Source organism: Epinephelus fuscoguttatus, linkage group LG22 (assembly GCF_011397635.1).
Source record: "Epinephelus fuscoguttatus linkage group LG22, E.fuscoguttatus.final_Chr_v1".
Taxonomy (NCBI): Eukaryota; Metazoa; Chordata; class Actinopteri; order Perciformes; family Serranidae; genus Epinephelus; species Epinephelus fuscoguttatus.
This window is the reverse complement of record NC_064773.1, coordinates 18430305-18442646: the sequence shown is the minus strand read 5'-3', so window position 1 is coordinate 18442646 and position 12342 is coordinate 18430305. Positions and strand designations below refer to the sequence as shown.

The 12342-nt window shown below is 40.5% G+C and overlaps 1 protein-coding gene across 3 annotated transcripts in view; it reads left to right on the top strand.

Annotated features, from left to right (window-relative positions):
* Positions 1 to 12342, top strand: part of etv6 (ETS variant transcription factor 6) — a 42777-nt gene continuing 30435 nt past the window's right edge. Inside the window, exons 1-2 of one of the 3 annotated variants that reach the window (XM_049566347.1) lie at positions 1 to 375; positions 7297 to 7423. In XM_049566347.1, coding sequence (XP_049422304.1) covers positions 346 to 375; positions 7297 to 7423 — 157 coding nt within the window. In that variant the 5' untranslated portion in view covers positions 1 to 345. Of the gene's footprint in view, positions 376 to 7293; positions 7424 to 12342 lie in introns of all 3 variants that reach the window. The other 2 variants (XM_049566346.1, XM_049566348.1) reach the window with 2 other exon arrangements.

Here is a 12342-nt window from a genome sequence, read left to right as displayed (position 1 = left end):
ATGAGACAGAGAGACAGGAGGAGGGGGGAGAGAGAGAGAGAGAGAGACTTGCTCTTCCAGGAAGGGATTATTAACCAGCACGCTGCCGACCTATGAAGGGAAAACACACGCAGACAAAAGAAGTTTTCACACCGACAGCCGCGCTATGGAGCCGGCCAGCAGATAAAACACAGAAAGCAGGCTGAATGCAACAAAAACAACTTCTCCCACAACAAGAAGCCGAGCAGTCGGGCTGCTTTCCTGCTCCTGCTGCTGCTGTGTGTGTTTGTGTAGGGAAGGGAAGGAGATAAAGAGGAGGACACAACGGAAAAGTGGAAGGAGAAGGAGAGAAGTTGACGGGAGATAATGTCTGAATCCTCCTCCGCTGCGAACAAGGTAACACACTCCCCTTTGTTTGCCTCTCCACCTCAGCTTTTAATCCCTCATAGTGTATCCTCCGCTCTGCAGGGATTTATACCTCCTCTAAAAACAACCGTGGAGCTCGCGCGAGCCCGCAGCGGCTGCAGCGCCATTCAGTTGAGGCGCGTTTGTTTTGCTAGTCATCTGTTGCTCGCGCGGCTCCACGCTCGCAGCTCGCCTCCACTCCGCTGATGGGAACAAGTCGTGACTGTGTCTGTGTGTGACACGCTGAAAAAACACGTTGCGTTTACTGCCTCGGAAAGTGACCCCGAGCCGGTGGGCGAGCGTGGTGTTACCCACGCGTTTGCGAGCGCGAGCGGCGACGAGCGAGAAAGCGTTTAAGAGGATTCTCGTGCAGTCACAACACAACAGCAGGGGTCATAAAGAGGAGCTGTTAAACTCACTGTAGGATAGGCCTATTATTAACACCACACATACTGTAATGGGATAGGAGGCCTGCCATTGACGAACTCACTGTACCGCAGTGTAAGTCACCACATACATAAATACAACTGAACAAGTGCTGAAATGAATGGCCAACTTTTGCATCATTGATTAATTGTCATTTATTGAGAAAATCCAGCTTCTCCGATGTTGCTGCAACAATTTGCTGCTTTTTTGTTCATTATTGCAAGCTGACAAGTTGGAGTTTTGGCCAGTTGAGAATTGTACCTGGCAGTTTTTAATAGGGTTGGTGGGGATCGGTAGTATCGCGATATTTTGCGTGGCGATATTGTATAAAAAAAATGGGCGCCAAGTATCGTTTTTTTAATTGGCCTATCTAAATTATTATCTCAGCAAATTCAAAGTAAACTTAAAGTGTGTGTTGTTTTTTTTTTTTTGGCTAGTTTTTTTTTTTCGTGCTTTGTTGTATTTGTGTAATGTCTTGGCCAAGGGACTACAGATAAAAAAAATAGCCTTTTGACATATTCTCGTATTTTTATACCATGTGTATTTATTAAGTTTCACTGTCCCTTCTTAAATAAACAAAACTAAACTTTTGCAAGCCTACTAAAATAATAAAATAAGTTGCTTAGCAAAGTTTTCAGTCAATACTTTGGCTTCTCCAATGTGACAATTTGCTACTTTTTTTGTGTATCATTGTTAGCTTACAAGTTTGAGCTTTGGTCAGTCGAGAATTGTACCTGGCATTATGTTTTTACAGTTTTTTTTTAATAGGGTCCGGGAAAAAACGATACAGCATACCGAAGTGAGATGCTGATAAGTTGGAGTTTTGGCCCACAGTTTTTTTAATATGGTGGGTGAAAAAAATGGATACAGCATAGTATCGTGATATTTGTGTGACAATATCATATCAAAAGAGGGGCGTCAAGTACTGATTTTCGTTTATTAGCCTATCTAAACCAAATCAAAGTTTTGGTAGCCTACTAGAATAATAAAATAAGTTGCTTTTACATTTTGCTGCAACAAAAATAACTGAAGTGAGATGAACCAACAGACAAAGTTTTCAGTTGAAAAAGGGCAATAAATCACAATATATGTTAGCACAATACTCAGCATAGTCCAGCTTCTTCAATGTGACAATTTGCTTTAGGTAGCCTTGACTACGGATAAAAAATAGCCTTTTTGCAACTTGTGGCATTTTTATACTATGTTTTTTTTCATGAATTTGCATTGTCCGTTCTTAAATACACTAAACTAAACACGTGCTAGTCTACAAGAATGATAAAAGTTGCTTTTTTAGCCCCCTAGCTACATTTTGCTGCAACAAAAATAACTGAAGTGAGATGAACCAGCATCATTTGCAGTTAAAGAAGGGTAATACATCGCAATATACGTTATTGTTATTGTATACTCAGCATATCACAAAACATTTAAAATCTCAATAATATTGTACAGGTGGGAATCACCAGAGGCTCCACGATTCGATGTTATTGCGACACGCAAGTCAGGATATGCTGAGTATTGTGATAACAGTTTGCGACTTACCTTACCTTTTTACCAAAGGAAAACTTTGCCAACATCTCTTTTATCTTATAAGGCAAAATTTTCAGTTTGTTCCTCTCATTTTAATCATTATGATGGCAGCAAAATGTATCTAGTAGACTGGAAAAGCAGGTTTTACTATTCTCGTAGGCTCCCAAAAGTTAAATTTATATTTGCAATATTAATAATTTATGTAGACCTATAAAATCTCAATACTTAACGTCCATGTTTCAGTACAATATTGCCATGCAGAATACAGCGCAAAATTACTAAGCCCTATCGTGACTTAAGTATTGTGCTAATATTGTATTGTGGGGTCCAACTGTGTTTTTCTAACATGTTACAGACTGAGCGACTAATTGATTATTAATTTAAAAAAACAACCAACAGATTAATCCATAACTAAAAGATACACTAGTTGTAGCCTTGCTTTGTAAGAAACTTACTAAATGGTTATTTTGGCTTTTGCGGCTGCTGATCAGACTGTGTAAACAACCTGGAGACACTTTGTGCTGGCGACGTGTCATAATGTTTGACATGTTGACACTGTTCATTAATCAGTAATGAAAGTAATCTATAGTTGCAGCACCAGGAAGAGGAAGATGTGAGAGATTAGAGAGGGAATAATCATCAACACAGATTGATCTGAGTCCCAATAGGAAATAGAGCTGAGAGATTAGCTGATTAATCAGCAGCAGGGTTCATAATCTATTGTTTTTGTCCTGAAATTAAGCAAAACAGGTAAACATACACTGGTTGTGGCTTGTTAGATGTGAGAATTTGCGAGTTATGTGTGTTTTCAATTGAATATCTTTGAGTTTTAGATTGTTAATCAGACAAAACCAGATAGATGGAGGTGTCACTTTGGGCTTTACGCACTTGTGACGGGCATTTTTTACATCTTTTTGACCTTTCGTTAGTAAAAAAAAATTGTTCGCCAGGTTAATTGTTGATATAATCGTTAGTTGCAGCTCTAATAGGACCATTATAGAAATATTATTTGGAAGTCAAGGTCAGCCTGCAAGCTGTTCAATGACAGCGTAATATGGTGTTATGAGGGATTCTCATTGCCGAGTCTGATGTCACTGCACGACTGCATGCTGGAGAACAATCAGCACTCCACTCTGAGAAGTTTTCCACCACAGGCACTGGTCGACAGCACTCCCCTTCACCTTTATACTGCAGCCCAGCTCTGTCATAAATGCAGCCTCTCTATCATAAGCTGCTTTGCCCTAACTGCCCCATCCCCTTCCCCCTTAACTCGACCTTTGTCTAGACAAGTGAATTTTAAAAAAAAGTGGACAGGAGAGAGGGCTTAGTCTCTGAGAGGAGGAAATAGAAGACTGAAAGATTATTGCTTGGCTTCCACAGGAAATTCCTGGTGCATACAGTTGGTGTGCAGGTTTCAGACTGGCTGGGTGGTGACAGCTGCCTGAAACTGGAGGGAGAAGCAGCAAAAACCCAGCTTCATTTCCTCAAGAAACTAAAGTGGCTTCATGCTCTGCCTTCATTTGCAGGAAAGGAAACCAGTCAACAGAGAATGACCACAAACTGGAAAAACTCATACCTTAACCTAGATTCAATAAGAGCACAATAGCAGAGCGAGAGTGTCTCAAATCTCGGAGTATCCTGGAGAGGGCTGCAACTAACTGTTCTCATTGTGGGAAAATATGCAGATTATTTTTATGAGTAATTGATTATTTGTTTAGTCTTATAACAGAGGTCTAAACAAAGTAAAAGGGGCTGTTAGAATGTTCAAGAGCCCCAAGGTGACCTATTCAAATTGCTGGTTTTCTCCGACTGTTGGTCCCAAAATCTAATCTCGGATCATTTAAAACAGAAATGTGCAGCAAATGTTGGATTAGGGAAACTGAAACCTGGAAATGTTTGCCCCTTTTTTGATAAATGACTTCAACAATTGATCAGGATTTTATGGTCTTCAAAACATCCAAATACTCACTTGAATATCCGCAGTTCAGATGAGGGTGGCTGCACATGTGGGTGCTGTCTGCTTTGTGCCTGGAGATGTAACAGGTGTTTCTGTGGCAAAGAAAGAAAATTGGGGAAAACTCAGTGATACAGTTATTCCTGGCTGCTGTTACGACTGCACCTATCTGTACCGACTCATTAAGAAAAGGGCACGGCATTCGTCCTCTTTTTAGAAGGTATATACTTATCCCCCTAAAATGAAACATATGGAAGAAACAGTTTCTAAAAAATATGTGCTCTAAGGTTGGAATTATTCTGATAAGCCTTAAAATGAAAAGTTTTGGATGACGAGATTAAAAATGACCCATTTATTACTATTAACTTCAGATCAGACATCCAAGTGGGTCATTTCCATACACTTGTGGGTTTATTATTGGGCAGCAATACATTTTTAAATTAGAGCTGCAACAATTAATCAATTAGCAGTCAAATATAAATTATAGCGAGGTTAACTGATAATTGATTATTTAGTTTGAGTAAAAAAAAAAAGTAAAAAGTCAAAACTCTCTGATCCCAGCTTCATAGATGGGAATATTTTCTCGTTTCCTTACTCCTCTGTGACACTAAACTGAATATTTATTGGGGTGCTGGACAAAGCGAGACATTTGAGCAAGTAATTTTGGGCTTTGGGAAACACTTAACGACATTTTTCACCATCTTCTGACATTTTACACACCAAATATCCAATCGATTAATCGAGAAAATAATCAACAGATTAGTTGACAATAGAAAAAAGTTAGATTCAGCCGTAGTATCAATTAATTGTTGCAGCCACAATGCCCAAAAAATGCTCATGAGGGTGACATCTTGAATTGTCCTTTTGTTCTGTTTAACCCAAAGATCTTTAGTTTAATATAAGACTAAGTGAAGTGTCAGATTCTCATGTCTGAGAAGCTGAAACCAGCAAATGTTTGACATTTATACTTAAAAAAAAAAAAAAAACTTCACCAAATCGGTTTTCAATGTAGTTGACTGAGCTCAGTAACATATCTATGTTATATATTGATACTGTGATATGAGACTAGATAATGTCTCAGATTTTGGATATTGTAATACCGAAAGTGTTGTCTTTTCCTGGTTTTAAAGGCTGCATTACAGTAAAGTCATGTCATTTTTAGGGATCGACCGATATGTTTTTTTCAGAGCCGATGCCGATACCGATTATTATGAAACAGAGATACCGATAGCTGATATTTACAACCAATATATGTCTGCTGAAAAAATCATAGCTGACACAGAATTAACACTAACAAAGTTGAAGAATGTGCCAGCTAAATAAAGGCAGATTTATAAAAAATAAATACACAATAATCATAAATACAAAATGTAAAAGATAAAATGAAAAACAATAAATAATAATAAAATAAAATAAAATAAAATTTGTTTATTTTTAAGAACCTAGAGTGGTACGTGCAGGCATTGAGAAGCACGCCAGGGGCAAAACAGTGCAGCCAAGGAAAGCAAAACTGTATATCGGCATATCGGTGGAAAAAAATCAGTGATACCAATAACCCTAAAAATTCATAATATCGGCCCTGGTAATTGGCCAGGCCAATTATCTGTCCACCGCTAGTCATTTTCTTAACATATCAGCCTGTTGTAGCTGTTGTATTATTTGCCTTTACCCATGTAGTCATATTTCCACATTACTGATGATTATTTATCAAATATCTTGTGTAAATACGTTGTGAAAGCACCAGCAGTCAACCCTACAATATCATCGCAGTATTGCTTGAGTTATTGCTCAAAAATATTGTGGCATTGTATTTTCCTCATATCATCCAGCCCTAGTGGTTGCCTAATGTTCTTCTATCATGCAGCTGTGAAATTGTTTTGACCCTAGATTGGCCAACTGATGAAATCAATAAAATGTATAATGGTACAATATTATGGTAAAACAATATGTACAGTTATAGCAAATTAATAAAATGATAATAAAAATAATGATACGATTTTAGTTTGTCAAAAACAAAACTGAAAAAAAATTGCGAGCATTTGCTGTGTGTCTTTGTCATGTCATTGTAAGGGTGACGTTCGGGGGATTTTGGACTCTTGGTCAGACAGAGCAAGCAATTTGAAGTCGTCATCATGTCAAAGTTTGGAGAGTTGTAGGGCGTTGCAGCTAGGACTATTTTTGACCAATTTGAAAGATATCAATGTTGCACGATATTGTAGGGTTGAGTACTGGTGCTTTCACAAAACATTTACACAATGATATTTTACATAAATAATCATCAGTAATGTGGATATAATGACTCAGTGGTTAGAGGCAAATGACAGAAGAGCTCGAACAGTTCAGAAAGTTCAAGAAAATGACAACACTTAACTGTAATGCAGCCCTTAAAAACAGGAAAGACAACACTTACAATGTTATGACATCCAAATTTTAACAGAATATCTTGTCTTATATCAACGTATTGCCCACCCTCGTTGTGTACTGCCTTGTGTGTGCTGTACCCAAATGTTTTTGCTGCAAAGGTAGTCTGTGATTGGCAGATTTATTGGTTATTATCATCATTTATTGGGCAAGAGCGTCAAACATTTGCAGGTCCCCGCACTCTTAGAAACTGTGATGGAAATGTTTTACCGTTTGCAGACATTTTATAGAGCAAATGATTGATGCTAAAAATCCAGCTGTGTTGTTTCCGAGCCACTAATGCATCTCGAAAACCTTTGCAAACAGAGTGTTGGTTGGTTTAAGACTTAACTGCGCCGCAAAGCAACATGTGCCAAATCATGTTTGGCATTCTGGATATGTGCGTCTTCAGAATATGTGTACACAGCGTGACAGTTTATTAGGCGCACCTACTCCTCTGTGTGCAGAGATGAGACCAAGGCTAGCCGATGTTGTGGGTGCACGGTGAGGTGAGGCGAGTTGGCGTGGGGCTGTTTGGGTTCAGGGCCGGTGCGTCGTGGAGCTTTGTGAGCCATGCTTTGTGTCTCTGTGTCTATTCATAGCAGGAGAGGAGCTCTTTCAGTCCTTCCGCGAACCCGCTGCCAAACTCCACTTCCTCCCCCGTCCATGCTCCCGCCGCGAGGCCAGCCAGCCGAATGGAGGACGAGCCTGCCAGGCTGCCTGCGCACCTGCGTGAGTCACACACACTCTCTCCCTCACACACACACACACAGATACACAGATGAGCAGTGACTCCTACACGCATTGATCAGTCGGTCATTTGAACAGGACAGATTGATTTTCGTTGTGTTTTTAGCATCTTGCGCTTAAATGTTTGTTTGGTTGAAGTGGTAATCTGGGAAGTCAGGTTTTTATTCATACCATCCACCTGTCAATCAAACCATGTGGGCGGGGCTATGACGGTTTGAGCTTCTGCAAGTGGCAACATAAGAGTGTTTAGACAGCGTTTTCGGGCAACATGCACGAATTAAAATGTTGTGGAATATCACTTTAATAGCTAAAACCACATCACACCCTATTATGATGACACACACCACATTATTATCACGGCACGAGTGCAGGCCCTGTCATGCCGGACCTCTCAGCTGGGAGGCGTTGAAGCCAATCCGGGGTCAGACACCTGAACCGTACACGCCTCCACTGGACCAGAACTGACAGACCTACTGCACTGGAACAACCAACAGTTACACAGCAGATAATGTGGAGCAGGGGACACACAGGGGCTGGGAACCATAGAAGAAGAACAGAGTGATGGGGAATAGAAAGGGTTGAAGAAGTGGACGGTTAGGGTACGAGGAAAAACCCACAGAAGTATATGACATGGATGCAGCCTGTCATAGCTGGAAAGCTAAATAGAATAAAATGATGTCTGGCCTGATGCTTAAATTAATCTATTTCTGCATGTTTTCCTCTTCAAGGATTATGTTTTCAATAAACCCATTCATTACACAAGATGTTTACTTTACATTTTTTCTGACCATTGAATTAGACGTGTCCTTGAGCCTCCCGAAATGCATCAGCAAGGTGAATTAGTCCTTTCTTGCGACTGCACTGCGAATAATTGAATGGTGGAGAAAATAAAGGCGGTGAAATGTTCACCATTATGGAACAAATTTAAATCTGAATTACTCACCACATCTCAGATTTTGTTGGGCTGGGTGCTCAATGACGGCCACTCTGCGGCTGAAAGGCAAGTCAGCCAATCGGAGCTTTGTAGGCTGGGTTGAGTTGAGTCATCCTCTTGTGCCAGAGCCTGAAAAACAGTGGGTCTGCTCCCTTTCAGTGCGCCAGTGCTCGACGGCGAGGGCCGGGAAAACTGTTTAATGGAGTGTAATGTGTCGGCCAGCTGCAGCAACCATGTAATTGTCAGAGGGCAACAACAACAATGTCACCGTACAGGTCAAAAGCCATGGTAGCTTTCGTAATTGCCTGCATGGACAGAGATGTTCACAGTGTGATGTTATTTAAGCCTGAATGACACTCATCACTCTTCCTGGACTTGATTGTGTTTGTATGAGCCATGTGGTCGTGGTGGCATACATGTTAATCTTGCTGCTAATATTTAGCAGCTGATGTGGCCAACTACTAGTTAATTTTCGAAAACTTAAGATAGATATTGTTGTATAACTGACATCATAGAGGCAGTTGGCTGACATGATGACTCTTTTCTGCCTGTGCTACTGTTGCACTGAAGAGTTAACCTGTTTTCTACCATTGTTGAGCAAAAAATTGCCAAGTCATGCCTTAAAATGGCCAACAAATGTTGCAATGCACCAACAAAGAAGAAGACTGTTAGCAGGCAAATATGTAAACAGTGCAGGAGCTGAAGTAGTTAAAAAACTGCTTTGTGAATGTTTCATGAGGAAGTAAATGCATTCAGCATATCTGTCACCTCAAGGATGAAACACTGTTTATGTGAGTAACACTGATGAAACATAACTTTTCTTAAACATGCTCAACAGCCTTAATGTTAGGCATGCTTGATTTGTATGTTCAAACACTGACAGCTTAAACTGATATGAACAGCATGATAAGCTAAAGCTGGACTTGCTGGATTCAGACTTACTTTTTAAGACACCAGTACACAAGCTCATTGAAAGTCAAGTTTTTTTTTTAAATTTGTTTAGAAGCACTGATTGTCTATCAATTATCCACAAGATGTAATCCTGGAGTGGATTGATGTGTTCGGTCATGTATATGTGTGAGTGTGTGTATCTGCCTGTCCGCAGCTAATCTTGCAAACTACTGGACCAGTCAGCCTAACATTGTGTGTACATTTATGTTGGGCTGACCCAGATGCTTCAAAGCTTGGATTGTTGCAGTCTAAGTGTTTTTAGTTATTCTCAGACAAGGACACGTAAACTTAGTGATAGTTTTGTAACGTGTCATCATAATGTAGATTTACTGTAGCAACTCCACCTCGTCGTCCATCCAGACAAACGTTCATGCAGTTGCCATTTTGTTTGTTTATGCATTGCCGTTCTGTAGAAGGAAGCGTAAGTGTCACACCGCCAACTACTGGCTTGGCATGTATACTACAGCGCTTTTGGTCATTTTTGCGGATCTGTGTGCACGGCGATTGTTATCAAAACATTGTCATCTAAACGTGGAACTTTTTTCAAAACGAAATGAAAAACAATTCTGTTTTCAGTGGATCATTTTCGTGTAAACATGACCTGACTCGCTCTCATCTCGCAGTCCAGCACAACTGAAACTGGAACAGTTTGACCACCAGGCACACAGATACACTCACAAGATATCAAGAAAGTCGAGCGTCTGGAGTAGTTTTGAATTTTGCGAAGGTGACCCCCAAAAGTCAAGTGACTGATATGCCAAAGGAAACTGATATGCCACTAATCTACAACAAGCTAACCTCAAAACTAGAACAAGTTTGACGTGTTGTAAAGTGTTCTTTTGCCCAGCTATTGTGGCTAACTGTCACCGACTTAAGTCCCTGTTGTTCTACATTTATGACTGTATTATGAACATCTTGTAACTGCAGTGACTCACAGTTGTTAAAAAGCATGTTTACTGAAGGTTTTATACGGGCTCCAAGTTTTCTGGAAATCTGCTCAGCTAAAAGCAACAAGCCTTACTGTGTTGGCCTTCACCATGGCTCAAAAACTGACATCTACAGAAAAGTCTGGTCTCATTTTGAACCGAAACATCTGCAGATTAATTCCATATCCGGTATTTTACGATCCACTAAAGTTAGGAATGATACAAGATCAACAAATCACCATTTTTTTGTTATCTATACTGCCATCTTGACTGTAAGGGAGCCAAAAGGGACAATTCCATTGGGTGGAGATGCACTGCATTCTTGCTGCGACCTGGTTTGGTTTCTGTTCTGTCGTACCACACCGAGAGAATTGCTTGCCCGATTTTGGTAAACTTATAGGTTTAGTTGATTTGGTCATTTTTCTTGATATTTGCAGTTAAACGGTTTTGTTTTTTCTGTTTTCATTGTTGTTATTTCCTACTTTGTAGTGCCGTAGCCCACAGATAAAGTTAATACAGTTAAAAGTCCAGTTATGAACGACATGGATCAAAGACTTGTGGTTTTATTTTAGTTGTTAACAGTCCATACATCCTCATATTTATACTGTATTTCTATTTAACATACAGTGCCTGTTAGCAGGACAACTTGATCTCCTGGGGTGCATATTTATTAGCTTCTGGAATGCTTTTTGAAAGTCCTGTGGCATGTCAGGTGGAGTTACAAGAATTGTGTAGAGTGGCTGCAATCAGCTCGGGTGGACACATGTTGGAGATCTACACTTTTCTTCTTGGCTTCTTTGAGTCTGAACAATCCAAAACTGAAGTGGCAACACAACGAAGACAGCTTTTAGTCTTTGCTTCAGACCAACGAAAACAAATTGTCGGTGTTAAGTTGACCTGAACTGGTCAGCATTTGATACCACCTGAGCGTTCCTGTGTTAATTGAACCAAGAAAGAAAGCAAAGTGAGAAGCAAACAGTCCGCAGGTGGTTAACCAATCGTAAAGCAGGCGGGGTTGGAGCTGTGCCAAGAGATAGGCTCAATGTTCAAAGAGTAACCCTGAGCTGCTTTGTCCATGCGTCCGTCAATATTTAACCAGCTTATTTTTTTTTTTCTGGCAAGTGTGAAGTTCAGGGCTTCACATGGGGCTGTACCGAGGCTGGATGAGACGCACAGGAAACTCCCTCAGCCCACTTCCTCTTTTGCATTGTTGCAGAAAAAGGAAGAACGCTCAACAGGTCCGCGTTGAGTTTCCTGTCGAGTAAACCGATGGGTCAGTTCACATCCGCAGACATGTGGAAGTCCTACTTTGTTTTAATCAGATTTCAAACACAGTTCCTCACACAGCCATGACTCGCGCACATCTGCAGATCAGGAAAATGTCACCTTTTTTTTTTCTCCTCAGTGTTTAGGTTATGGCAGCTGCTGGTCGGGATCCACTCTCAGACAGACAGCAACATGTCTTTGTCACGGAGCACACAGTCTGAAACACCTCTGCTCGTCCTTTCTCCTCCCGCCTATCTAAACACATGTGCTGGAAAACAAGCCGTCCATTAACCCCCACACTCAGAGGGAGTTCTGTCCTGAGGGGGGAGAGGGGAGGAAGAGAGCAGGAGGAGGAGGAGGAGAAGGAGAAGGAGGAGGGAGGAGGAGAGGGGGGAAAAAAAAGACAGAAAGAAAAAAAATGAGGGAGGAAATTGCAGTGTGGGCAGAAATCCGCCTTCTCCATTTCCTGGGGAGGAAGTGGATTAGATCGGGGAGAGTTGCAGCCTGCTCCTCACACTAAAGAATGCTACCAGGCTCGATATTAACCCTTTCAGCCAGACACCACACTATAAACCCTAACCTTGTGAAAACATGGAAGACATCGTCTTTTTTTCCTAATTACTCCCTGAAGCAGATTTTTAATAAGTTGCCTCCTCTTTGTGTTAAGATCCTTTATCTTTTTTTGTATTTCTTAGTTTTCATATTGTCCTCTCTATTGTGGTTTAATAACTGTAGTGATTTTTTTTCATGCATTTGAGAAGACATTTCAATACAAGCTGATTTTGTGCAGTCAAGTGTCACTAAATGTAGTATAGTAACATGTA